Raw genomic sequence first — 27,503 nt, forward strand, 5'->3', positions numbered from 1 at the left:
GTGTGAGTGCTTCTGCACGCACTGTGAGGCGGAGACTGCTTGAGCAAGGCCTGGTTTCAAGGAGGGCAGCAAAGAAGCCACTTCTCTCCAGAAAAAACATCAGGGACCGACTGATATTCTGCAAAAGGTACAGGGAGTGGACTGCTGAGGACTGGGGTAAAGTCATTTCTCAGATGAATCCCCTTTTCGCTTGTTTGGGACATCTGGAAAACAGCTTATTAGGAGAAGAAGAGGTGAGCGCTACCACCAGTCTTGTCTCATGCCAACTGTTAAGCATCCTGAAACCATTCATGTGTGGGGTTGCTTCTCAGCCAAGGGAATCGGCTCACTCACAGTCTTGCCTAAAAACACAGCCATGAATAAAGAATGGTACCAGAATATCCTCCAAGAGCAACTTCTCCCAACTGGCGAAGAGCAGTTTGGCGCCCAACAATGCCTTTTCCAGCATGATGGAGTACCTTGCCATAAAGCAAAGGTGATCACTAAATGGCTCATGTAACAAAACAGAGGTTTTGGGTCCATGGCCTGGAAACTCCCCAGATCTTAATCCCATTGAGAACTTGTGGGCAATCATCAAGAGACGGGTGGACAAACAAAAACCAACAAATTCTGGCAAAATGCAAGCATTGCTTATGCAAGAATGGACAGCGATCAGTCAGGATTTGGTCCAGAAGTTGATTGAGAGCATGCCAGGGAGAATTGCAGAGGTCCTGAAGAAGAAGGGTCAACACTGCAAATATTGACTTGCTGCATTAACTCATTCTAACTGTCAATATAACCTTTTGGTCTCATAATATGATTGCAATTATATTTCTGTATGTGATGTAAACATCAGACAAACACAATTAAAAACCAGAGGGCAACAGATCATGTGAAAATATCATTTTGGTGTCATTGTCAAAATTTTTGGCCATGACTGTACTGGCTTTCCCTGGAAGCAGGCATGGAGTCTTTCATTTGTCTACTAGCAGTCATTCAAGGTCATGTTCTCCCGTATGGGGGTCACTATTGTCCAGTAATTGAAAGGGCCGATCGAGAGAAAATAATGAGTTGTCAGTGGTTCAAGACCAAAGCATATTGGACTATATATGTTACACTGACCAAGCCTGGTTTCACCTATGTGGCTACGCCAATTCACAAAACACCCTTTGGGCAGGTGACCAACCATATGAATTTTACGAGACGCCGCTTCATCCAGAAAAAGTTGGTGTTTGGTGGCCATTTCCAGGTGCCGCATAATTGGACCCATATTTTCTGAAACAACAGTGACAACAGCGGTTTAGATGGAAATCATCCAAAGCTTCGTCAATCGGCTGGACGATGGGATCTAAGCATGGGAGACTTCCAGGATGGTGGAACGTGTCACACATCGAGGGTCAGCAAGACGGAGATGGAAGCCTTCTGTGATGATAGAGTGATCTCCAAGAGACCTTGGCCACCAAGAGCTCCTGATCTAACACTGCCGGATATTTTCCTTTGGGTCCATTTGAACGGTCGGGTATACAGTAACAAGCCAGGAACATTACAGGCTTTCCCAGAGAACACACAGTGAGAAATTCAGGCGGATACAACCCCAGACGTCCTACGGAATACATTCAACAATATGGAACAGTGCGTGCAGGCTACTATGTAAACGGTTTACATTTTCAACAGCCTTTAAACATCAATTCTTAAGGACCTAAGGTGTGTACATTCCAAATTTCAGCACAATAGATTGACGGCAGCTCCAGTGTTTCATGGAGGAGTTCACAACTCAATGCAACTCTACGAGTGCCTCGTTCTGGCTCTCATAGACTTGTATTGAGCTCTTGTGATGTAACTGTGGTGCCCTGGACACAGGTAACACACACACACACACACACCCCCCAGACAGTAACAATAGCCAGACACGAAATCCTTGTTGCCTCCCTCCAGGGTCTAATGTCCACACCAGGTGGGGTGGGGCCAGGCGGTTGGCCCCACGCACCGAGGAGTTCACAGGCCTGGAGGCGGGAAAAGGAGCAGTTAGAGTTTGGAGTTTAGTCCAGGAGGTTGAAGTGAGAGGAGTAACGTGGAGAGTGTCTGGGTTTGTGGCCCAGGCACTGACAACAAGGTTGGCAGACGGTGGTGGTCATCTGCAGGAGTGGTGGATCAACGCGGAACCGTAGGACCCGGGGTCGGGCGGTGGCCCGCCGGTACCGACCGGGGAGCGAAGTGAAACTAGCACACACAGGCAGGGCCATCGGACCCCGACTAGGCTTGGAGCCGCCATCAACAGTCAAATCCGAGTGTGACAGGAACCCCAGGGGTTTCCTAACTATCCAAGACCCGTCAGAAGGCAACCGTCCGCACCGTGAGGGTATACAGCCACCACCAACGGCTAGAGACCCAAGGGGCCAGCGCCTGCAGGCAAAACGGGCTCCTCCAGCATCCATACACCGGGGAGCGGACTACCGTTGGGGACCCATCGTAGTCAAGACAGTACACAAAGGTGCAGGGAAAGACAGCAGCCATCACCTGTCCGGGAAGAGACACTGCAGCCGGCTGCGGGACCCGTCCATCCAGCCGTTTGGTTTACCGGAGACTTTGTGCATCTCTTGCTGAGTGAGTACACCCGTGCCATCCGGCACCGCGCCGCGCTGTCCCTGCAACCCTGCACCTCACCGACCCTGCCTCCCTGTCACACCACCGGGCCCCGGGACCACCGGGGAAAATAACATCCCAGCTGCTCCCTGCCATCGCTCCTGGGATCCCCGTCACCAGCAGCGGTGGTGCCCATCTTCACCACAACCCGTGTGTGGAGTCACAGACTAAATCCCCAAACAAACCACCCCCTTTTCACTCATGGGCGAGGAGCGCCGCTCGAGTCCCGGATCCGGCCCACCGCTCGAGCCACCGAGCAGCAGCGCCGGACCCGAGTGTTAGCGAGCGCAGCGCTCCGCCGCCCGCGACAACTTGGCGTCACGAACAGGATTGAACCGATCTAATTACCAGTAGAAGTGCGCCTTGTGGTCTCCGCCGGCGGTGTCCGGCCGAAAAATTTTAAGCGCAGCCATCTTTGGCGCGAAGATTTCCCGCTCGAGCGTCTTCCTCAAGCAGGGAAGGTGCAAAAAGCGAAGCCCCGCCCCCAAAGCGGAAGTGCTAAAGAGAACCAAGGGGGGGGAGGGTGAAAGCCTGCCTAATGTAGCTGAGGCCATAAAAGCGGGGATGCCAGGACTCTGCAAACATTTGGTTCCTGGAACGCTGCTGCGCAAGATGTCCCGTCCGTCCGGCACCGCTGAAATCCCAGAGCCCACGCCAGGAACAGCGGCGTGGGTGGAGGTCCGGACCGCGCGGATGTGCAGCCGCCTGCAGGCCCAAGTACAGTCCCGTGTGGAAGAATGGATGGCTGACATGGCGGATGTGGCGGCGGCCGTGCGGAGACGCGAGGTGGAGACGGAGTTGGAGGAGCGGGTAGGTGACCCACGCCCCTGTGTCCCCGAGGGACCGGTCGCTGCGGCTGAGGGGCCCGGTCTACGGCCGCTCACCCTGCTGCCTCCCCCGCTACCCGCTTCGGTTACTGCTGCCCCGCCACTAGGCCCACTACCCCCATCACCGGTAGCGGAGCTCCGGCCGTCCGCCCTGGAGGACCAGCCTGCAAGTGATGTCCGGAGACAACCTGCACCGCTACCGTGGAAGATCCGGCGGGAGGTGCCCGTCCGCGAAGAAGAACCGTCGGCACCGGAAGTGGCCGCACCTAAGTCTGTCCCGGCTCCGATAGTCCGTCCGGTCCAGAAAGAGGCGGAGGTCCAGCCGGTGAGGACCCCTGTTCCCAAACCCCAAACCTCGGGTGAGGCTGCGCCGGGACGCCGCTGCGAGGCAGCACCCCAGGCCATGTCACCGCGGGACCTTCCAAAGAGGGCGCCAGTTGTGGGCAGCGTGAAGGAAGTCCCGCGTGGCCCGACCCGTGCGCGGGGGCATGCAGACGCCCCTTACTGGGACAGGGAGCCGACCCCGCTGGGCCGGGAAATTGCGGAAAGAGAGCGACAAAGAGCCGAAGTGGTGGCCCGCACCATCCGCGAAAAGGACAACCTCCACCATGCTACATTCCGGGTACGGGGCCCGGTGTATGAAGGACAGGTCCGAAGGTTTGACCCCCACCGGGGGTATGGCTTTATTTATGAGCCGGGCCTGGAGGCCGAGGTATTCTTGGCTCGCCGTGACGTGCATGCCCATTTGCCAACGGGCCATCCAGGCCGAGACCTGCTGCCCGGCGACCTCGTGTCCTATACCCAACACTGCGGGGAGAGGGCCAGGTGGAATCCAGTCCCCTCCCCCACCTTGCCAGCAGGATGTCGAGGTGGAGCAGGTCTATGAGGAGGTCGACCTGAAGTAGTAGGTAGCGGTTCACCATTGCGGCCTGTTGTCCCCTGTTTGGACCCTTAGCAAGTTGAACACTAATCAAACCGAAAATCACCTGATTACCGTCCATGAAGAGAACCGTCCCAGTTAGGACTGGAGTTGTCCTTGTTCAGTTAACACACCCCATACCCACATGAGGAACTACTCATGGACATGGCCGAGAACTGGCAGGCCACCCACGAACTAGTGGGCCTGTAAATAGTATTGTGGGATGGAAACCGTTGCCGCCTCCGGAGAGGCAGATTGGAGGAAGGGCCCGCAGCAGAGCAGGCTGGGGCCCGGCCACCACCAGGACCGGTGGCCATCCTCCGGGGGTCAGGGGTCCCCCTTGGACGTGGGGTCCCCTGAAGTGACAGTCGGGTGCGAGTAACCGTACCCGTTCCCGCTCAGGCAGCCTGAACCTGGAGTGCACTTCTTAGGGGCAGCATCAGGGCTAGGTTGCTTGGGTGGGAGAGCTGAAGACATCCGTCCGTCTGTGATTAAAAATGTTTTATATGTGCAACGTTAAAGTGACCTGAAAAGAATGCTTATGTTTTAAATGTTTACTGTTACATGTTATTTATATTTCCACAGTTGAAAAATAAAACCGGTGATGGACGGGCAGCCCACGGACGGTCTGCATTTCACCAAGGGGGAATGTGGCGCCCTGGACTAGCCAGGTCGTCACAGGTAACACACACACACACACACAGCCCCACAGCCCCACACAGTAACATTAGCCAGACACGAAATCCTTGTTGCATCCCTCCAGGGTCTGATGTCCACACCAGGTGGGGCGGAGCCAGGCGGTTGGCCCCACCCACCGAGGAGTTCACAGGCCTGGAGGCGGGAAAAGGAGCAGTTAGAGTTTGGAGTTTAGTCCAGGAGGTTGAAGTGAGAGGAGTAACGTGGAGAGTGTCTAGGTTTGTGGCCCAGGCACTGACAACAAGGTTGGCAGACGGTGGTGGCCATCTGCAGGAGTGGTGGATCAACGCGGAACCGTAGGACCGGCTTCGGGCAGTGGCCCGCCGGTACCGACCGGGGAGCGAAGTGAAGCTAGCACACACAGGCAGGGCCATCGGACCCAAACTAGGCTTGGAGCCGCCGTCAACAGTCAAATCCGAGTGTGACAGGAACCCCAGGGGTTTCCTAACTACCCAAGACCCGTTGGAAGGCAACCGTCCGCACCGTGAGGGTATACAGCCACCGCCAACGGCTAGAGATCCAAGGGCCAGTGCCTGCGGGCAAAACGGGCTCCTCCGGCATCCATACACCGGGGAGCGGACTACCGTTGGGGACCCATCGTAGTCAAGACAGTACATCAAGGTGCAAGGAAAGACAGCCACTATCACCTGTCCGGGGAGAGACACTGCAGCCGGCTGTGGGACCCGTCCATCCAGCCGTTTGGTTTACCGGAGACTTTGTGCATCTCTTGCTGAGTGAGTACACCAGTGCCATCTGGCACCGCGCCGCGCTGTCCCTGCACCTCACCGACCCTGCCTCCCCGTTACACCACCGGGCCCCGGGACCACCATCCCCTACCCACGGAGGGGGAAAACAACATCCCAGCTGCTCCCTACCATCGCTCCCGGGATCCTCGTCATCAGCAGCGGTGGTGCCCATCTTCACCACAACCCGTGGGTGGTGTCACGGACTAAATCCCCAAACAAACCACCCCCTTTTCACTCACGGGCGAGGAGCGCCGCTCGAGTCCCCGGATCCGGCCCACCACTCGAGCCACCGAGCAGCAGTCGCAGCAGCGCCAGACCCGAGCGTTAGCGAGTGCAGCGCCCCGCCGCCTGCGACATAACCTTTCACTTTCGGCTATTCACAAGATGGCATCGAGGGACCGGAGCGAGACTGAAAAAGCATGAAAACAGATGACAAGTATAATACAGGGGGTAGGGGACTTAGAGCGCCACTCCAGTTGTTTAAAGCAAACCTGCCCTTTCACAAAAAACCTGTAGAAATGCTTGACCTTACTGCTCTAATCCCCCACAAGAAGGAAAAACTGCTCTTGGTTCATACCAGTCTATTATGTCCAGGAATAGTCCCAAATTATGAAGTTTTTTATGTTTCTAATAACTATTTGAAGTAGACCATTCTTCAAAATCAGTATTCTGCCAGCACTGTGTGTGCTAGTATTTCCTTACCCATTACTTACTAGTGTGCACTGCTCCTACCATTGTCCAGTGCCCTCCACTTCCTAGACAGACACTGAGACCCACCCTCCGCTTTCTGTACCTGAGACCCACCCTCCGCTTTCTGTACCTGAGACCCACCCTCCGCTTTCTGTACCTGAGACCCACCCTCCGCTTTCTGTACCTGAGACCCACCCTCCGCTTTCTGTACCTGAGACCCACCCTCCGCTTTCTGTACCTGAGACCCACCCTCCGCTTTCTGTACCTGAGACCCACCCTCCGCTTTCTGTACCTGAGACCCACCCTCCGCTTTCTGTACCTGAGACCCACCCTCCGCTTTCTGTACCTGAGACCCACCCTCCGCTTTCTGTACCTGAGACCCACCCTCCGCTTTCTGTACCTGAGACCCACCCTCCGCTTTCTGTACCTGAGACCCACCCTCCGCTTCCTGGACAGACACTGAGACCCACCCTCCGCTTTCTGTACCTGAGACCCACCCTCCGCTTTCTGTACCTGAGACTCACCCTCCGCTTCCTGGACAGAAACTGAGACCCGCCCTTTACTTCCTGGACAGAAACTGAGACCCGCCCTCCACTTCCTGGACAGAAACTGAGACCCACCCTCCACTTCCTGGACAGAAACTGAGACCCGCCCTCCACTTCCTGTACCTGAGACCCACCCTCCACTTCCTGTACCTGAGACCCACCCTCCACTTCCTGGACAGAAACTGAGACCCGTCCTTTACTTCCTGGACAGAAACTGAGACCCACCCTCCACTTCCTGGAAAGAAGCTGAGACCCACCCTCCACTTCCTGGACAGAAACTGAGACCCACCCTCCACTTCCTGGACAGAAACTGAGACCCACCCTCCACTTCCTGGACAGAAACTGAGACCCACCCTCCACTTCCTGGACAGAAACTGAGACTCACCCTCCACTTCCTGGACAGAAACTGAGACCCGCCCTCCACTTCCTGGACAAAAACTGAGACCCGCCCTCCACTTCCTGTACCTGAGACCCACCCTCCACTTCCTGTACCTGAGACCCACCCTCCACTTCCTGTACCTGAGACCCACCCTCCACTTCCTGGACAGAAACCGAGACCCATCCTCCACTTCCTGGACAGAAACTGAGACCCACCCTCCACTTCCTGGAAAGAAACTGAGACCCGCCCTCCATTTCCTGGACAGAAACTGAGACCCGCCCTCCACTTTCTATACAAAGACAAAAAAACAGAAAGGAGCCATTATTTTCAGCACTGGCAAAAACTAAGTCCCCACTTCTTCTACAGAGGCTAAGCCCTACCACCCACTTCCTGTACAGAAACTAAGACCCACCCTCCTCACTTCCCATACAGAAACTAAGACCTGCTGTCCTCACTTCCTGTATTGAGACTAACACCCAGCCTCTACTTTCTGTGTAGAGATTAAGACCCACCCTCCACTTCCTCACTTTTCAGCAGTCTCATTATCATCACAGATACACAGCAATACATCGAAAGGTAACACTTCTATATACATTTACATTTTTACAATAGGGGGATGTCCCAGCTCCGCTCCCCCACCTAGATCAGAGCATGGCCACAACACTCTCCCATAGAAGTCTTTGGACATCTCCAGTTATTATTTCCTATGGCCTATGTGACTTACCGAAGCAGATTGTTGCGAGAGCGGTGAGATGGCGGCATGTTGTGGTTGGTCTCAATGTTACCTGATGAGAAAAAACAGAAAGGAGACATTATTTTCAGCCATAGCAAAAACTATAAACCTATAGGAACCCCTATAGAAAAGTGCGGTACCTTTAAGTGCCACCCTGTTCCTCCGGATGGCCGTTATGGCGTTTTGGATGTCTCCTTCGTCTGTTGTGGTGGAGTTCACATTCACCACTTCGAAATCCACTGGCACACAGGCGTGTCTGTAAGGGGACACAGTGCTGGGTGTTAAAGGGGTAGATTATTAATTTTAACCCCTTAAAGTCACATCAGCTGTGAGGAAATCAGAGCCGCCTCAAGAGCTGAGCCCGCTCTATACAGGGCATCATCCAGTAACAGCAGCGATCAGAGCTGGCTCCGATCATAGCTGTATAATCAGACAATATCATTTTAATGACGTGGCACCATAGAGGGATTTCTTTCACAAATCACCAGAGACCAAGACAGAATAAATTTTTTATATATAAAAAGATATTTGGTATCTTGGCATCTATATAAGTATCAAAATCTAAAAACATTGTCATATGTATATGTACTCTAAAAAGGGTACAATTAAAACCATACGAAAAAAAAAAACCAAAAACACAAGCCCTCACATAACTCTATAGATAAAAAAAGAAAGAAAAAGGGAAAAAAAAAATATGGCTCTAAGAAGATGCAGAGTCTAATATTTATATATTTTTTATTATTTTCTTTTGATTTTTTTTATTGCTTTATTTGTAGGGGAGGGAAGACGGGGGGAGAGGACGGGAGGGAAGACGGAGAGGAGAGGAGAGGACGGGAGGGAAGACGGAGAGGAGAGGAGAGGACGGGAGGGAAGACGGAGAGGAGAGGAGAGGACGGGAGGGAAGACGGAGAGGAGAGGAGAGGACGGGAGGGAAGACGGAGAGGAGAGGAGAGGGCGGGAGGGAAGACGGAGAGGAGAGGAGAGGGCGGGAGGGAAGACGGAGAGGAGAGGAGAGGGCGGGAGGGAAGACGGAGAGGAGAGGAGAGGACGGGAGGGAAGACGGGAGAGGAGAGGAGAGGAGAGGACGGGAGGGAAGACGGGAGAGGAGAGGAGAGGAGAGGACGGGAGGGAGGGCGGGAGAGGAGAGGAGAGGGCGGGAGGGAAGACGGAGAGGAGAGGAGAGGGCGGGAGGGAAGACGGAGAGGAGAGGAGAGGGCGGGAGGGAAGACGGAGAGGAGAGGGCGGGAGGGAGGGCGGGAGAGGAGAGGAGAGGGCGGGAGGGAAGACGGAGAGGAGAGGAGAGGGCGGGAGGGAAGACGGAGAGGAGAGGGCGGGAGGGAAGACGGAGAGGAGAGGGCGGGAGGGAAGACGGAGAGGAGAGGGCGGGAGGGAAGACGGAGAGGAGAGGGCGGGAGGGAAGACGGAGAGGAGAGGGCGGGAGGGAAGACGGAGAGGAGAGGGCGGGAGGGAAGACGGAGAGGAGAGGAGAGGGCGGGAGGGAAGACGGAGAGGAGAGGGCGGGAAGACGGAGAGGAGAGGGCGGGAGGGAAGACGGAGAGGAGAGGGCGGGAGGGAAGACGGAGAGGAGAGGGCGGGAGGGAAGACGGAGAGGAGAGGGCGGGAGGGAAGACGGAGAGGAGATGGCGGGAGGGAAGACGGAGAGGAGAGGGCGGGAGGGAAGACGGAGAGGAGAGGGCGGGAGGGAAGACGGAGAGGAGAGGGCGGGAGGGAAGACGGAGAGGAGAGGGCGGGAGGGAAGACGGAGAGGAGAGGGCGGGAGGGAAGACGGAGAGGAGAGGGCGGGAGGGAAGACGGAGAGGAGAGGGCGGGAGGGAAGACGGAGAGGAGAGGGCGGGAGGGAAGACGGAGAGGAGAGGGCGGGAGGGAAGACGGAGAGGAGAGGGCGGGAGGGAAGACAGAGAGGAGAGGGCGGGAGGGAAGACGGAGAGGAGAGGGCGGGAGGGAAGACGGAGAGGAGAGGGCGGGAGGGAAGACGGAGAGGAGAGGGCGGGAGGGAAGACGGAGAGGAGAGGGCGGGAGGGAAGACGGAGAGGAGAGGGCGGGAGGGAAGACGGAGAGGGCGGGAAGACGGAGAGGGCGGGAAGACGGAGAGGGCGGGAAGACGGAGAGGGCGGGAAGACGGAGAGGGCGGGAAGACGGAGAGGGCGGGAAGACGGAGAGGGCGGGAAGACGGAGAGGGCGGGAAGACGGAGAGGGCGGGAAGACGGAGAGGGCGGGAAGACGGAGAGGGCGGGAAGACGGAGAGGGCGGGAAGACGGAGAGGGCGGGAAGACGGAGAGGGCGGGAAGACGGAGAGGGCGGGAAGACGGAGAGGGCGGGAAGACGGAGAGGGCGGGAAGACGGAGAGGGCGGGAAGACGGAGAGGGCGGGAAGACGGAGAGGGCGGGAAGACGGAGAGGGCGGGAAGACGGAGAGGGCGGGAAGACGGAGAGGGCGGGAAGACGGAGAGGGCGGGAAGACGGAGAGGGCGGGAAGACGGAGAGGGCGGGAAGACGGAGAGGGCGGGAAGACGGAGAGGGCGGGAAGACGGAGAGGGCGGGAAGACGGAGAGGGCGGGAAGACGGAGAGGGCGGGAAGACGGAGAGGGCGGGAAGACGGAGAGGGCGGGAAGACGGAGAGGGCGGGAAGACGGAGAGGGCGGGAAGACGGAGAGGGCGGGAAGACGGAGAGGGCGGGAAGACGGAGAGGAGAGGGCGGGAAGACGGAGAGGAGAGGGCGGGAAGACGGAGAGGAGAGGGCGGGAAGACGGAGAGGAGAGGGCGGGAAGACGGAGAGGAGAGGGCGGGAAGACGGAGAGGAGAGGGCGGGAAGACGGAGAGGAGAGGGCGGGAAGACTGATATGAAAGAATCTCCTCTTGGAAGAGGGAGAGGAAAAAATAAAAAAAGTGCACAAATGAAAATTGTGCGAGGGGGAAAGGGCTTGAAAAATCATAAAACTCCTGAAAGAACAGAAGGAGAGGGGAATCCGATGCACCGACAAGCAGCCTCACCTGAAAATCTCCTTAACATGTAGGAGAGGAGAGGGCGGGAGGGAAGACGGAGAGGAGAGGAGAGGGCGGGAGGGAAGACGGAGAGGAGAGGAGAGGACGGGAGGGAAGACGGGAGAGGAGAGGAGAGGAGAGGACGGGAGGGAAGACGGGAGGGAGGGCGGGAGAGGAGAGGAGAGGAGAGGGCAGGAGGGAAGACGGAGAGGAGAGGAGAGGGCGGGAGGGAAGACGGAGAGGAGAGGGCGGGAGGGAAGACGGAGAGGAGAGGGCGGGAGGGAAGACGGAGAGGAGAGGGCGGGAGGGAAGACGGAGAGGAGAGGGCGGGAGGGAAGACGGAGAGGAGAGGGCGGGAGGGAAGACGGAGAGGAGAGGGCGGGAGGGAAGACAGAGAGGAGAGGGCGGGAGGGAAGACGGAGAGGAGAGGGCGGGAGGGAAGACGGAGAGGAGAGGAGAGGGCGTGAGGGAAGACGGAGAGGAGAGGAGAGGGCGGGAGGGAAGACGGAGAGGAGAGGAGAGGGCGGGAGGGAAGACGGAGAGGAGAGGGCGGGAAGACGGAGAGGAGAGGAGAGGGCGGGAAGACGGAGAGGAGAGGAGAGGGCGGGAAGACGGAGAGGAGAGGAGAGGGCGGGAAGACGGAGAGGAGAGGGCGGGAAGACGGAGAGGAGAGGGCGGGAAGACGGAGAGGAGAGGGCGGGAAGACGGAGAGGAGAGGGCGGGAAGACGGAGAGGAGAGGGCGGGAAGACGGAGAGGAGAGGGCGGGAAGACGGAGAGGAGAGGGCGGGAAGACGGAGAGGAGAGGGCGGGAAGACTGAGAGGGCGGGAAGACGGAGAGGGCGGGAAGACGGAGAGGGCGGGAAGACGGAGAGGGCGGGAAGACTGAGAGGGCGGGAAGACTGAGAGGGCGGGAAGACTGAGAGGGCGGGAAGACTGAGAGGGCGGGAAGACTGAGAGGGCGGGAAGACGGAGAGGGCGGGAAGACGGAGAGGAGAGGGCGGGAAGACGGAGAGGAGAGGGCGGGAAGACGGAGAGGAGAGGGCGGGAAGACTGAGAGGAGAGGGCGGGAAGACTGATATGAAAGAATCTCCTCTTGGAAGAGGGAGAGGAAAAAATAAAAAAAGTGCACAAATGAAAATTGTGCGAGGGGGAAAGGGCTTGAAAAATCATAAAACTCCTGAAAGAACAGAAGGAGAGGGGAATCCGATGCACCGACAAGCAGCCTCACCTGAAAATCTCCTTAACATGTAGGGCAAGTTCTGGGCCGATGCCGTCTCCAGGGATCATAGTCACGGTGTGTCTCCCTCCATACTTTGCAGGAGGCGGCTAGAATCAGACATACAGGTAGAATGTTAGACATTGTAACGTGGGGAACGTTCGACACACCAGTCCCCCAATCTCTATAGACGTAAATTAACAATTAAAGGGGTTGTCTTTTTTTTTTTTTTTAAAAAAAAGGGACATCTCCATTGACCCTTATACCTATGGGTTGTATCCCAGACTACTCCTACCAATTCTGGACAAGCCCTTTAAATAAGATTAGTTGCCTCTTTGCACCTCCTCCAATCACAGGTCCCGCTACCGATGATTATTCTGATAGGCAATAGCGTTAGAGAAGTAAACATGCCCAGCAAAGGGTTACAGAAAACACGTAACGCTACAGACAATGGGGGGAGCGAAAGACATAAAAAGCACAAACACACACAATACTGGGGGGCAAATACTTACTATCAGGGGTTGCTGTTAAGAGATAGAAAAAAGGCAGAGTCAGAGGGATATAGATCAGGAGCTCGGGCGGAGGACGACTTGTTTGTGCCAAGTGATAAGAGCATCCGGATACATGAGAGACGGCGCCGGAGAGCCCCTTTATCACAGAAGTCAGTGGTGGTCCAACGATGATTTGCCGCCAATGCAATAATGAATCGGGTCCTACGTTAGGATTTAGTTTCTAGATGGGGTCCTTCAATTTAAGGCCCTCATCACCTGGCTAAAATGAAGATCGTTTCCAACATCACTCTCTGTAGGACCTGACCAGTTTTGCAGCACACAGACAACATATTGATGAAGATGGACGCTGTGCCCCCTGAGGTGGCACAATAGCGAAACGGATCTCTTACTACCACAGATTTTGTCAGGTGGATGCTTTTGAGATCTGCGCTCCTCCTTCTCAACTCGTCCTTGGCATCTGACCCACTTCAGTTCCAAATGCTCTATACCCTTGTCACAAACTTTGTCATCATCTCCTGGATCACTTCATACCTCTTCAACCACACATTTAGTATCTTCCATTCTCACACTACCCCCTCAACCGGCTCTTTCACTATTGGGGTTCCTTCAAGGCTACATACTGGGAATATATATTCATCAATATTGGATGAATATAAGAAAACACATATAAGTCCCCCCTGAAGAAGCCCACAGGGTGGCGAAACACCTAGGAACTGCTCATACGTCCTGTATTATCAGCATTTATTTATATACATGAATCTTGCTTTATTATTTTTGGTACATGAAGCCATAGTAGACTTTACTACAGGACTGGGAATGATACTCAGAGGATCGAAGGGCGACAGTATCAAAATTAGTTCGAGCCAAACAGAAAATTAGTTCTTGTCTGGATAAAATTCGTCACAAATCAGATTTGTCCCGTAAAGTCTAATTATTTTTTTTTTTTTAACCCCTCCCATTTATTATGCTTTGGGGCCTGGAATGACTTCCGAAGTGAATCTGGATTTTCCGGGGCTGACTAGACTAGACCACTCATGGGGTAAGACATCGATGCTGTGGAACATGTTTCACATGAGTTTTAGTCCAAGTCAGAGGGTCTGGCCCAAAGGCCAACGTGAAGACAAAGAGGAGACAGATCCAAAGCGTGTGGATGACAAGGTGGTCATGATTTGGCCACATCTTCCACATGGATACAAGGTCTTGTTTTTGGCACAAGTTTAGGAGAACTGTTTTGTGAGGTCCCAGTAATGGTGGAAGAAGTTCAGGCTCGTCACTTACCGATGCATAGTCCCTGTGCTGAGTCCATGCCGCAGGCAGCACCTGAGGAGGTAAAGAGATCAGATCAGTTAGGAGAATGGGTGACATCAATACGGGGCATATATGGCGGTGCAGACGGTACAAAGTGGTGGCATCCCCTCAAGGAAGGCTGTGGAGGAACACACATAGGTAGTAGGACACTGTGCCCATGCTGGCCAGCCGTCACCAATGACTCACCGATGCTATGAAGGTCTAAGGTGAGAAGACCCCAATAATGGAGTATTCCAATGTCCACCTGATAGACGATAAGATCAGTGAGGGTCCTACCCTGGGACCCCAAAATGGGGGGAGTCAAGACCACGAACAGGAGTAGTTGAACGATGCAACATTCAAGTCTACAACATTGATTATATCACTCAGTTATCTATGGGTATCTTCAGAGTCATAGCATATACGAGATACTCACCGCTTCACTCAACATCCAACGGGGGACACAAGACTCCCATTACAACTATCGCTGACTGAGGTCCCAGTTCTGAGACACACTGATCTAACAGTGACCACCAGTCATATAGTGTATTGCTAATATCTTATTTAGACTTCACTACCCACTGAACCTCTTCTCACTCCATGAGGAAACTGTGCCACACAGTTCTGGTGCCCACTGTATTACACAGCCAGCATCTGCCTTTAACCACTCTGATCGTTACTATATAGCCATTTAAAAAAGAAATATATATCACATTGATATTTGGTGGCCACCTTTGTCTTCATCCATTCTTCTCGGTCACTTGTACAGTTTCTGAAGGATCTCAGCAGGAGGTTGTTCCAAACATCTTGAAGACCTAGCCGCAGATCTTCTGTGTATGAGGCTTGTCAGGATCCTTCTGTCTCTTCATGGATGATGTGACATCAGGGCTCTGCGGGGGACGGATCATCCATTCTTCTCGTTCATTTGCTCTGACTTTTTGAAGGCTCTCGGCAGGAGGTTGTTCCAACCATCTTGGAGACTTGATCCCAGATCTTCTGTGTATGAGTCTTGTGAGGATCCTCCTGTCTCTTCATAGATGATGTGAAATTGAGACTTTGCAGGGGCTGGGTCATCACTTCTTCTCAGTCACTTGCTCTGAGTTTTTGAAGGATCTCGGCAGGAGATTCTTCCAAACATCTTGGAGACTTGACCACAGATCTTCTGTGTATGAGGCTTATGCGGATCCTTCTGTCTTTTCCCAGACAGACGGGATGATGTGAGTTCAGGGCTCTGTGGGGGCCGGATTATCACTTCCCAGACTCCTTGTTCTTCTCTACGCGTTCTTAGTGGGAGTCTGTCACCCCCAAATGGCATTAAGCTGCCTAAACATCTATATAGGAGCTTGGGGCCCTATCTAAATCATACTAGGCAAGTTTATCTAAACTTAATATATTTAATTAAAAATCTTAATATGCAAATAAGAACACCTTGGTGCACCCGTGGCGTAGCCTAAGCCTTGGTGCACACTGCCGAAAGTTTCATCACTGTCGGTGTGCTCATAATGTCCCTGTAGCTGCAAGGGCTGCGAGTGGTGGCCACAGATAGTCAGCAGCCGGACATCAGAGGACGCCTGCAGACACTGTGTGCTCTCGTACTGAGCGCTGCCCTCATCATGGAGTGTCAGTGTGCAGGCCAGAGGCACAGAGTTTCCTTTGGGCGTTAGAAATGAGTCTATCAATGTAAGGTACTGTTATATGCAAATAATAAGTACATTAAGTTTAGCTATCCTTGCTGGGTATGATATAAATAGGGGATAGGTCCGCTATGTAAATGTTTAGACCTCTTATTTGCATATTTGGGGAGACACACTCCTTTTAATGACATTGGCTGGATGTTTGGGGCCGTTGTTCTGTTGCAGAATAAACTTGGTGCCAATCAGACGGCTCCCTGAAGGTATTGCTATACATTTGTGCCCAGTTGAGTCACTTGACCGTGTTTCTATGCAGAAGGTCTGGTTTTTGGCCACAATTTGTCCATGATGATCACTTCTGGCCAGACTTCAACAGTAGATGGATGTAGCAGGACCCCACTGATTGCTCTGAGCTGATGGCACTGCTGGACATCTGCCGATATTGAAGGACACTAACATGATGCGTCTCATCTGCCGCACTTGGCTAAGCACTGCGCCCATGGTCCTCAATGTTGCCCCATTTTTTGGAGTCCTTAAAGGGAACCCGTCAGTTTCCATATGCGTTCTGACCGACAAGCAGGGTGATGTGTGGCCTAGAAGCCCCTTCCCACCCATCCCTTGGTTGTAATATTGTGTAATATGAATTTTATAAAAAAAAAAAGTTTTATAACTTACATGTTGTGTATGCAAATGAGCAGAGGGACTTGGGCACCGCATCGGCCCGTTTAGTTTGCCCTCTTTCTGTGGTATCACGCCCCTGTTAAGAGTGATACCATGGATTTACATGAGCGACGTCGCTGTCTGCTCCTGTAATATCGTGTGTGCGCACTTCTCATACGCGCAGCCTTCTTATCTGGGTGTTTACTTGCTGACTTTAGACGCACTCTGCGCATGGCCGGAACCGCAAGTCTTCAGAAGATGCGCAGTGCGCTTGTGAAACCAACAAGCAAACGCCCGGATAAGAAGGAAGCGCGAATGAGAGGCCCACACGAGAGGCCCACACGAGAGGCCCACACGAGAGGCCCACACGAGAGGCCCACACGAGAGGCCCACACGAGAAGCCCACACGAGAAGCCCACACGAGAAGCCCACACGAGAAGCCCACACGAGAAGCCCACACGAGAAGCCCACACGAGAAGCCCACACGAGAGGCCCACACGAGAGGCCCAAACGAGAGGCCCACACGAGAGGCCCAAACGAGAAGCCCACACGAGAAGCCCACACGAGAGGCCCACACGAGAGGCCCACACGAGAGGCCCACACGAGAGGCCCACACGAGAGGCCCACACGAGAGGCCCACACGAGAGGCCCACACGAGAGGCCCACACGAGAGGCCCACACGAGAGGCCCACACGAGAGGCCCACACGAGAGGCCCACACGAGAGGCCCACACGAGAGGCCCACACGAGAGGCCCAAACGAGAAGCGCACACACGCGGGATTCCAAGAGCTGACGGTGATGTCGCTCATGTAAATCCATGGTATCACTCAGGGCTGTGGAGTCGGTAAGCCAAACCTTCGACTCCGACTCCGACTCCTCAAATTCTCTTGCACCGACTCCGACTCCGGCTCCGACTCCGACTCCGGCTCCGACTCCGACTCCGGCTCCGACTCCGACTCCGGCTCCGGCTCCGGCTCCTACATATATTGCTTATAGTTAGGTGAAAAATTTATTGTAGTACATGAATATGTGTATGTGAACATCAGACATTTAATAATTTTTATGATACAATAATCAAGATATTTGGATAGAACATAAAATATATTTATTGGAATACAACTTTAGAACACAAAAAACTGTAATAAATTGTAAATATGTAATACACTATGTAATATACAGTAGATTACATATATATCTTGTGTGTGTGTATATACACTGTATATATATATATATATTATATATATTACATATTTACAATTTATTAGTTTTTTTGTGTTCTAAAGTTGTATTCCAATAAATATTTTATGTTCTATCCAAATATCTTGATTATTGTATCATAAAAACAATTAAATGTCTGATGTTCACATTGTACTACAATAAATTTTTCACTTAAATATAAGCATTATACTAAATGTTGTTATTTAGTAAAATATTCAGCACATTCTGCATTGCACTCCTGTCCCCAATTTATTATATATTTTAGGAGTCGGAGTCGGTGCATTTTATACCGACTCCGACTCCGACTCCACCAAAATGAGCTCCGACTCAGACTCCGACTCCACGACTCCGACTCCGACTCCACAGCCCTGGTATCACTCCCACACATCACCCTGCTTGTAGGTTACAAGGCATATGGGACCTGACAGGTTCCCTTTAAAGAAATGGTTCACCCATATTCATTATTGGCCACATCGATATTATGTTGAGAAACAATGTTTCTCTCAAATACCTTGTGTTGCCAATAGTGCCTGTGAGCGGCGCTATTGCGTACCGCCCTTCCCCATCGCCTGACCCTTGGGGCTCTGTGACCTCCAGGATCCGGTGAGGTCACGTCAACTTCCTGTTGACCTGACATCACCGCAGCCAGCTCCAGTCTCCATTAGTCACTGGGCTGTGAGTGGCGTTTCACCGCTCGTCACAGGCAGTATTGGCAACACAAAGTATTTGAGAGGTCTTGTTTCTGATGATGCCGGCCCCCGCAGAGCCCCGGAGCTGATGATGCCGGCCCCCGCAGAGCCCCGGAGCTGATGATGCCGGCCCCCGCAGAGCCCCGGAGCTGATGATGCAGAGCCCCGGAGCTGATGATGCCGAGCCCCGGAGCTGATGATGCAGAGCCCCGGAGCTGATGATGCAGAGCCCCGGAGCTGATGATGCCGGCCCCCGCAGAGCCCCGGAGCTGATGATGCCGGCCCCCGCAGAGCCCTGGAGCTGATGATACCGGCCCCTACAGAGCCCTGGAGCTGATGATACCGGCCCCCACAGAGCCCTGATCTCATATTATCCATGAGCAAACAGAAGGATCCGCACAAGCCTCCTACACAGAAGATCTGGGGTCAGTTCGCCAAGATGTTTGGAACCACCTGCTGCCGAGATCCTTCAGAAACTGTGCACAAGTGATCGAAAAGAATGGATGAAAGCAAAAGCCAGTCACCAAATATCGATATGATTTAGGGTATGTGCCCACGTAGAAGTTGTGTGTGCAGATTGCATGTTTTGGCAGGAAAAAATATGAATTTTTTATTGCGTTTGTTCCATGCGTTTTGTTATTTATGGTGTTCACAGGGGTTCGTGCGCTGTACCCCTGCGATCGCCGCTGAGTCTCCAGCTGATGTTACAAATGAAACCCCGCTCTGTCAGGAGTGGTGCCCACGCCGCTTCTGGCAATTTAACCCCTTAAATGCTGTGATCAATCGTGATTGCAGCATTCAGGAGATAGGGAGAAGAATCTCTTACCTCTCCCTGGAGATTGGGTTGCTGACCCCGGGTTACTAAGCTACGAATAGCCTCACATACCATGCCAGATGCATGTTGAGCAAGGCGAAGTGTCAGTGCTGTGAGTGCAGCACCGACAGGTCTAATTCATTCCTCAGATCGAGCACTGCAGTGGATTATATCAGACGCAGGAGAAAATGACATTCTATAGATTTTTTTTCTGCACCAAAATCTGCAACATGTGCACAGCAATTCAGGATTCTCAAACCTTGCTGGCATGCGTTTATCCTTGCAGCATTGTTTAAAGGGAACCTGTCGCCAGATTTGGCGACTATAAGCTGTGGCCACCACCAGTGGGCTCTTATATACAGTATCCTGGAGAGCTGCATATAAGAGCCCACTGGTGGTGGCCGCAGCTTATAGTCACCAAATCTGGTGACAGGTTCCCTTTAAAATCTGCAAGAAAAAAAGCGTGCGCACATGGCCTTAGATTTCTCTATTGTTCATTGATAAATAATGAACTAAATTAACTCTTCCATTTCTGAAACCATTCTTCCATTGCAGAATTATTTTCCACCTGTCTAAAACTTTTTGTACAGTATAAAAAAAAAAAAATTATATATATATTAAATAATAATAATAAATTATATTAATAATATTATTATTATTATTATTATTAATAATAATAATAATAATAATAAAAAATAAATCCACACAAAACTATTTGGTGCAACTTTTCACCCTGAAAAATATAAATTAAATATAAATAATAATAATAAATAATAATAATAAATAATACAAGAAACATTCAATCCATAAACATCCAAACTGTGAAATTATTAAAACCACAAGGTAAATGGCAAAAAAATAAAAAAAAATATATGTAAACATCAAAACTGCCGTTTTTGTCACCGAATGTCCCACAATGTCAATAAAAACTACAAAAAAAAAAAAACATAAAAGCTACATAATCAGAAAATTAAAAAAGTATTAGCAGCAGAAAATTGTGATTTTTTTTAAATTTCTTTTTTAGCTAGCACAAAATAAAAATAAAATTGTTATTTTTATTTTGTACTACCTAAAAAAAAATGTAAGAAAACCCACAAAAAACAATGTTTTGCCGCTAATACTTTTTTAATTATTCTGCTTATGTAGCTTTTATGTGTTTGTTTTTTTTTGTAGTTTTCATTAGTCCCATTTTCATCACATTGTGGGACGTGTGGTGACAAAAACGGCAGTTTTGATGTTTTATAATATATATATTTTTTAATTTTTTTGCCATTTATCTTGCGGTTTTAGAATTTCATAGTTTGATTTGATGTTTATGGACTGAATGTTTCTTGTTTTATTATTATTATTAATAATAATAATAATAATAATAAATAAATAAAAATAAAAAACAGTTTTGTTTAGACCTGCAGAATCTGAGTCTCAAAACTACAAATCCCAGCATGCTACGACGACCGCAGACAGTCAGGGCATGCTGGGAGATGTAGTTGTATAACGGCAGCAGCAGAACCAAAGTCTTTGACATTGAAAACACCTGAACACACATGTGCTCCACACAGCACCCCAAAACTAAGGTTCCAGGAGCCCCCAGAACCCGGGCACTACCTGCTGCCTGATGCCAGCCTTCCCAGGGAGAGGAGACAGGAGGAGCCTGCGAGCTGCGGACACCGAACGAGCCGCCATTGTGGAGGTGGGAACGTCGCAGCTTGACAGGTAATACTCTTGCGCATGCCCATAGACCTTCTTCAAACTGCGCATGCGCCCCAACCGAACTTTACTGAGCATGCACAAACGTTGACGTTTCCAATCCAGTGACTAGTAGGACGCCATATTTGATACTGGCATTAATACATTTATAATTCTTTACATATTAGAAGTTGTACAATATTGTGCTGACATTTTGATACATATAATATTGATATTATATAATATGGTTTAAAAATAGGCTCGGCCATTAAAGGATGCCCTCAGTAAAGATGGCGTCCTCTAAAATATATCCCAGAGTGCATTGCGTTTGAAGCTGAGGTGGCCCAATTTGGCTCCTCCTTCCTCTTTGAAAGGATTCCTGCTGCGGAGCTGTGTCGTGTCTCTGGTGGTGTTATGGCAGGAGCGGTGCGTGTGCTGTGTCGGCTATTGGCGGCTCTGCTGCTGGCGGTGTCGTCCTGTACAGGTGAGGAATGGCCTGTACCAAGTGTGTGCTGCGGACGGGGGAGCTCCGGCACTCTCTAGTGACGGATATTAGCGGGGGAGGTCTGCAGTGTGGCTGGTGGCTCAGTGGTAACGTGTCTGCCCCTAAGCGCGGAGGTCCCGAGTTCGAATCCAGTCAGTGATAGTTGTGTTAGCATGGAAATGGATTTATGGTGGGATGTGATCAGTGATCCCCTCATAGTGTACCCCATGCCACAGAGACCGCTGCCCCTAACCATTGGCCGGCCCCAGCACCATGGGCCTGACCACTGAAGCGGGCAGTACAGGAAATGTTTTATTATGCCACCTGGTACCTAGTGTGGAAGCAGTGCCACCAGGGAGCGGGCGTGGGCGCGTGTGCTGGTACTATCCTGCTTCACATGCCCTTCTGGAGGGGGTGTGTGAGGGGTCCGTACCCCCCCCCCCGGAGGAGAGGAGAGGCGCGTGAGCGGTCCGTGCCCCCCCCCCCCCGGAGGAGAAGAGAGGCGCGCGCGTGAGCGGTCCGTGCCCCCCCCCCCCCCCGGAGGAGAAGAGAGGCGCGCGCGCGAGCGGTCCGTGCCCTCCCGGAGGAGAAGAGAGGCGCGCGCGCGAGCGGTCCGTGCCCTCCCGGAGGAGAAGAGAGGCGCGCGCGCGAGCGGTCCGTGCCCTCCCGGAGGAGAAGAGAGGCGCGCGCGCGAGCGGTCCGTGCCCTCCCGGAGGAGAAGAGAGGCGCGCGCGCGAGCGGTCCGTGCCCTCCCGGAGGAGAAGAGAGGCGCGCGCGCGAGCGGTCCGTGCCCTCCCGGAGGAGAAGAGAGGCGCGCGCGCGCGAGCGGTCCGTGCCCTCCCGGAGGAGAAGAGAGGCGCGCGTGAGCGGTCCGTGCCCTCCCGGCCTGGAGGAGAGGTGCGTGATGCGGAGAGGCAAGCGGGCGGCCCGTGGCCTTCGAAGGAGAGGTGCACAGGTGGCCGTGCCTTTCCAGAGGACTGGGCAGGCGGCCCGTGCTCTTCCAGGGGAGGGGGGGTGGAGGCGCGTTGTAAATCTGTGCCTTTCTAGAAGAGAGGAGAGGCGCGTAGCTAGTCAGTGTCCTCCAGGAGGCTGTCCACACCTTCTAACACTCTCCATGTTCTCTTTCAGCTGAGACCTGCACAGAGCCGGTCATCGTGCCGTCCTACTACACCACCTCAGACGCCGTCATCTCCTCCGAAGTGGTCTTCATTGTGGAGATTTCTCTGACGTGCACGAATGGCGCACAGGTGACTATACCGCGACACCATCCCCTGGCACTAGCATGGCTATGGATTTATGGTGGGGTCCTTACAATGATCCCCCCCCCGTAGTGTACCCCATGCGAGACAAAACTGCCTCTCCGAACCATTGGCCGGCCTGTGCTCGTGGGCCGTGACCACTGAAGAGAGCGGCACAGTCAGTGTTCACCAGCCTGCCATTCTCAGGATTATATGAAACCTCATTTTTAATGAAGCCCAGATGAATTTTATTTTTATTTTTTTGGCCCCACATATATGCACTTAAGTGAAGAGTTAAGGAAATTGTCCCCCAAAGGTGGAGACCTCCTCTGTGACGTCCAGGGGTTATGACTGCAGCAGATGCAGTTTCTGTGGGTGGTGGACGTGTCCTGATCTTCTTCTTCTCTTTTCTAGAACGTTGCACTTTATGCCGACGTAAATGGGAAACAATTTCCAGTGACCAGAGGTCAGGACGTCGGAAGATATCAGGTAGGAGTCCTACCGGACCTGCACATCCTGGCCCGGCTCGCCTGCATATTAAGCTTTTTACGGATTATCTGATTGGACCATTACAGTTCTATAGGGCCGATATTTCGTTGAAATCTTTCATTATTGCTGTGTGGGGAGATAAGAAACCAGATGGAATTGCTGCCATGTAAACAAAAGGCTGGACGCAGCCTGGTGCCGACCCAGCATTGCTCTGTCCCAGGATAGTCCTGTCTGAAAGTTGGATTACTAGGTGGTCATGGCCTGACAGCCGTCTTCTATGTAGCTGGCAGTAATGTCCTCTGCAATTATAAGTTGCCATGTGCTGCGCCCAGTGGTCTTTCTCCCTTCCTTTTCCTTTGCCTCAGTCTCCCTTTTCCTTTCCTTTTTGCCCCCGTCTCCCTTTTTACTTTCCTTTCCTTTTTGCCCCGTCTCCCTTTCCTTTCCTTTCCTTTCCTTTTTGCCCCATCTCCCTTTTCCTTTCCTTTCCTTTTCTTTCTGCTCCTGTCTCCCTTTTCCTTTCCTTTCCTTTCTGCTCCCTTTTCCTTTCCTTTCCTTTTCTTTCTGCTCCTGTCTCCCTTTTCCTTTCCTTTCCTTTCTGCTCCCTTTTCCTTTCCTTTCATTTCCTTTCCTTTCTGCTCCCGTCTCCCTTTTCCTTTCCTTTCTGCTCCCGTCTCCCTTTTCCTTTCCTTTCTGCTCCCGTCTCCCTTTTCCTTTCCTTTCTGCTCCCGTCTCCCTTTTCCTTTCCTTTCTGCTCCCGTCTCCCTTTTCCTTTCCTTTCTGCTCCCGTCTCCCTTTTCCTTTCCTTTCATTTTTGCCCCCGTCTCCCTTTTTTCCTTTCCTTTCCTTTTTGCCCCGTCTCCCTTTTTTCCTTTCCTTTCATTTTTGCCCCCGTCTCCCTTTTTCCTTTCCTTTCCTTTTTGCCCCCGTCTCCCTTTTTACTTTCCTTTCCTTTTTGCCCCGTCTCCCTTTTACTTTCCTTTCCTTTTTGCCCCGTCTCCCTTTCCTTTCCTTTTTGCCCCGTCTCCCTTTTCCTTTCCTTTCCTTTTCTTTCTGCTCCTGTCTCCCTTTTCCTTTCCTTTCCTTTCTGCTCCCGTCTCCCTTTTCCTTTCCTTTCTGCTCCCGTCTCCCTTTTCCTTTCCTTTCATTTTTGCCCCCGTCTCCCTTTTTTCCTTTCCTTTCCTTTCCTTTTTGCCCCGTCTCCCTTTTTCCTTTCCTTTCATTTTTGCCCCCGTCTCCCTTTTTCCTTTCCTTTCCTTTCCTTTCCTTTTTGCCCCCGTCTCCCTTTTTCCTTTCCTTTCCTTTCCTTTCCTTTTTGCCCCGTCTCCCTTTTTCCTTTCCTTTCCTTTCCTTTCCTTTTTGCCCCGTCTCCCTTTTTCCTTTCCTTTCCTTTCCTTTTTGCCCTGTCTCCCTTTTTCCTTTCCTTTCCTTTTTGCCCTGTCTCCCTTTTTCCTTTCCTTTCCTTTCTGCTCCCGTCTCCCTTTTTCCTTTCCTTTCCTTTCCTTTCTGCTCCCGTCTCCCTTTTTCCTTTCCTTTCCTTTCCTTTCTGCTCCCGTCTCCCTTTTTCCTTTCCTTTCCTTTCCTTTCTGCTCCCGTCTCCCTTTTTCCTTTCCTTTCCTTTCTGCTCCCGTCTCCCTTTTTCCTTTCCTTTCCTTTCTGCTCCCGTCTCCCTTTTTCCTTTCCTTTCCTTTCTGCTCCCGTCTCCCTTTTTCCTTTCCTTTCCTTTCTGCTCCCGTCTCCCTTTTTCCTTTCCTTTCCTTTCTGCTCCCGTCTCCCTTTTTCCTTTCCTTTCCTTTCTGCTCCCGTCTCCCTTTTTCCTTTCCTTTCCTTTCTGCTCCCGTCTCCCTTTTTCCTTTCCTTTCCTTTCTGCTCCCGTCTCCCTTTTTCCTTTCCTTTCCTTTCTGCTCCCGTCTCCCTTTTTCCTTTCCTTTCCTTTCTGCTCCCGTCTCCCTTTTTCCTTTCCTTTCCTTTCTGCTCCCGTCTCCCTTTTTCCTTTCCTTTCCTTTCCTTTCCTTTCTGCTCCCGTCTCCCTTTTTCCTTTCCTTTCCTTTCTGCTCCCGTCTCCCTTTTCCTTTCCTTTCCTTTCTGCTCCCGTCTCCCTTTTCCTTTCCTTTCCTTTCCTTTCTGCTCCCGTCTCCCTTTTCCTTTCCTTTTTGCCCCCGTCTCCCTTTTCCTTTCCTTTCTTTTCCTTTTCCTTTTCCTTTTCCTTTTCCTTTTCCTTTTCCTTTTCCTTTTCCTTTTCCTTTCCTTTCCTTTCTGCTCCCGTCTCCCTTTTCCTTTCCTTTCTTTTCCTTTTCCTTTTCCTTTTCCTTTCCTTTCCTTTCCTTTCCTTTCTGCTCCCGTCTCCCTTTTCCTTTCCTTTCCTTTCCTTTCCTTTCTGCTCCCGTCTCCCTTTTCCTTTCCTTTCCGCTCCCGTCTCCCTTTTCCTTTCCTTTCCTTTCTGCTCCCGTCTCCCTTTTCCTTTCCTTTCCTTTCTGCTCCCGTCTCCCTTTTCCTTTCCTTTCCTTTCATTTTTGCCCCCGTCTCCCTTTTCCTTCTCCCTACTGGAGGAGGGCAGTGCACTCCTGAAGATTGATCAGGTCAGTAGTCGCACTGCTGGCACTCTCCAGTGCTGCAAGCAAAGATGGCATAGGACATAAGGGCAGGGGCACTGAAGCCGGCTAATACCAGCCAACATCCTAGGTGCGCTTTGCAAGCTCTAAATGATCGATCATAAATGAAGATTGCACTGCATGCCTAGGAGGCCTTCCACCTGCCTAGTCCAGTAGTGATAAGCTCCGGCTGATAAAACACTATTTTTATTGAAACAATAAGTGACACATCCCTACATTGTGGGTCTTTGCCCCTACATTATGCTGCTTTTAGATTACATAGTAAGTCCTGGGGACAGATTCCCTTTAATAAGATGAGAGCACTGCTTTAACCACATGATCCCACACTGATAAAGGCTTATGTACACTGCAGATATAGTATCTAATAGTCTTGTATTGCCTTTTTTACCAGGTCTCCTGGAGTCTGGAGCACAAGAACGCTCACTCCGGCACTTATGAAGTGAAGTTCTTTGATGAAGAGTCTTACAGTCTCCTGAGAAAGGTCAGCAGGGGGCGGGGTTGTGTCAGCTTTTTATCTGTGCGGTGTTCTGTGTCCTCATGACTACGTCTTCTTCTCTAGGCCCAGAGGAACAATGAAGACATCTCTGCCATCAAGCCTCTCTTCACCGTCAATGTTGATCACCGGGTAAGGTCACCACACATTGATCGACGCCGCACTGGACCTTGGTTGTCAGCTCCTAGGAAGAACTTTATCTGTAGCACCTGTATGTAGAAGTGCCTTTTTTAGGTGGCCAGATGAAAACTATGAATGTTCTAGAAGTGGTCCTACTGTAGAGCCCTTAGGTCAGTAGGCCTAATTAGGGTTCGTCCATTTTCAACAGTCATCTTATGATTTAGGGCCTCTTTCCACTTTATTATACACTAGGACATCACGATGCAGGGTGTCTGGAGTGGGCGCAGGAGCTGAGCCCACTCCCCCAAGACCTATGCCGGCTGTGTTCCACAGCCAGAATCAATAGAAACTTTTTTTATATATTCCATATGTGCCAATTTATGCTGCCAGCCTTGTACTGTGCGGCACCAGCAATGACTGAATAACATAGGAGATGATATCCACTTAAAAAAAGGGGCTGGCTTGGGAAGGGGGTGGGGAAATCACCCAGCACGGTCCGGACCTGCCCACTGGACTGTTGTGAGCTGATCTATCCTACAGAATCTGATAGAACTTGGTATATAGTAACTCTTATTCTTCTGCTTCCAGGGCGCATGGAACGGTCCTTGGGTTTCCACAGAAGTGTTGGCCGGACTGATCGGTATATTACTATACTACACGGCATACACCGCAAAGAGCAATATCCAGGCGTGAGAAAGACTGTCTGGTCTTGGTGTAAAAAGTGGTCATGTTTTTGTCATTAATGAAAATAAAACTTTTCTATACAACTAAAAAAATACATTTTTTTTGTTTGATCCCCCTCTATACTCAGAAAACAACTGCAGCTCAGTTTTTGTTCAAGTGAATAGAAGCTAAATTGACGTTCTTGGCCACCAAATGGTGCACGGCGCCGCTCTGTTCTGCTCCGTACACCGAGCTCAGAGCAGCTGATTAGTGGGGGTGCCGGGTGTAAGACTACCACTCATCTCATATTGATGGGTCATCAATATCAAAGTAGTGGAAAACCCCTTTTAATGTGCAGTATACCCTGATGTGCTCCAATCTCATACACTGTGCAGAATTATTAGGCAAATCAGTATTTTGATCACATGATACTTTTTATACATGTCGTCCTACTCCAGGCTGTATAGGCTGAGAGCCAACTACCAATTAAGTAAATCAGGTGATGTGCATCTCTGTAATGAGGAGGGGTGCGGT

At 51.7% G+C, this 27,503-nt stretch overlaps 2 protein-coding genes and 2 non-coding genes across 5 annotated transcripts in view; 3 read left to right on the plus strand and 1 right to left on the minus strand.

The window, feature by feature from the left end:
* IDH3G (isocitrate dehydrogenase (NAD(+)) 3 non-catalytic subunit gamma) overlaps positions 1-20,924 on the minus strand; it is a 39,641-nt gene extending 18,717 nt beyond the window's left edge. The window contains exons 1-6 of one of the 2 annotated variants that reach the window (XM_075324167.1): positions 20,793-20,924; positions 14,167-14,208; positions 12,889-12,900; positions 12,389-12,486; positions 8,298-8,413; positions 8,149-8,209 (exon numbers count right to left, since the gene is read on the minus strand). In XM_075324167.1, the coding sequence (XP_075180282.1) occupies positions 8,149-8,209; positions 8,298-8,413; positions 12,389-12,486; positions 12,889-12,900; positions 14,167-14,208; positions 20,793-20,870 (407 nt within the window). In that variant the 5' untranslated portion in view covers positions 20,871-20,924. The remainder of the gene's footprint in view (positions 1-8,148; positions 8,210-8,297; positions 8,414-12,388; positions 12,487-12,888; positions 12,901-14,166; positions 14,209-20,792) is intronic. The other variant, XM_075324168.1, reaches the window with a different exon arrangement.
* Positions 20,925-21,214: 290 nt separating this feature from the next.
* Positions 21,215-27,082, plus strand: SSR4 (signal sequence receptor subunit 4). The gene is made up of 6 exons (XM_075324169.1): positions 21,215-21,357; positions 22,486-22,604; positions 23,010-23,084; positions 26,085-26,174; positions 26,253-26,318; positions 26,895-27,082. Exons 1-6 carry the CDS (start codon positions 21,288-21,290, stop codon positions 26,997-26,999), a joined length of 525 nt encoding a protein of 174 aa, XP_075180284.1. The 5' UTR covers positions 21,215-21,287; the 3' UTR covers positions 27,000-27,082.
* On the plus strand, positions 21,529-21,663 carry LOC142253841 (small nucleolar RNA SNORA42/SNORA80 family). Its single transcript, XR_012726872.1, has one exon. It is a non-coding gene; the product is annotated as a small nucleolar RNA SNORA42/SNORA80 family (small nucleolar RNA).
* LOC142253840 (small nucleolar RNA SNORA42/SNORA80 family) lies at positions 22,638-22,776 on the plus strand. Its single transcript, XR_012726871.1, has one exon. It is a non-coding gene; the product is annotated as a small nucleolar RNA SNORA42/SNORA80 family (small nucleolar RNA).
* Positions 27,083-27,503: the final 421 nt, after the last annotated feature.

The sequence above is a fragment of the Anomaloglossus baeobatrachus genome, chromosome 9 (assembly GCF_048569485.1).
Source record: "Anomaloglossus baeobatrachus isolate aAnoBae1 chromosome 9, aAnoBae1.hap1, whole genome shotgun sequence".
NCBI classification, from domain to species: domain Eukaryota; kingdom Metazoa; phylum Chordata; class Amphibia; order Anura; family Aromobatidae; genus Anomaloglossus; species Anomaloglossus baeobatrachus.

What these genes read in the sequence shown, in the direction of transcription:
- SSR4 (XM_075324169.1), top strand. Translation starts at nt 21,288, where the DNA reads ATGGCAGGAGCGGTGCGTGTGCTGTGTCGGCTATTGGCGGCTCTGCTG. An exon ending in AGGACGTCGGAAGATATCAG is followed by an intron (nt 23,085 to 26,084) that starts GTAGGAGTCCTA and finishes CTTTTTTACCAG; the next exon opens with GTCTCCTGGAGTCTGGAGCA. An exon ending in CTTACAGTCTCCTGAGAAAG is followed by an intron (nt 26,175 to 26,252) that starts GTCAGCAGGGGG and finishes CTTCTTCTCTAG; the next exon opens with GCCCAGAGGAACAATGAAGA.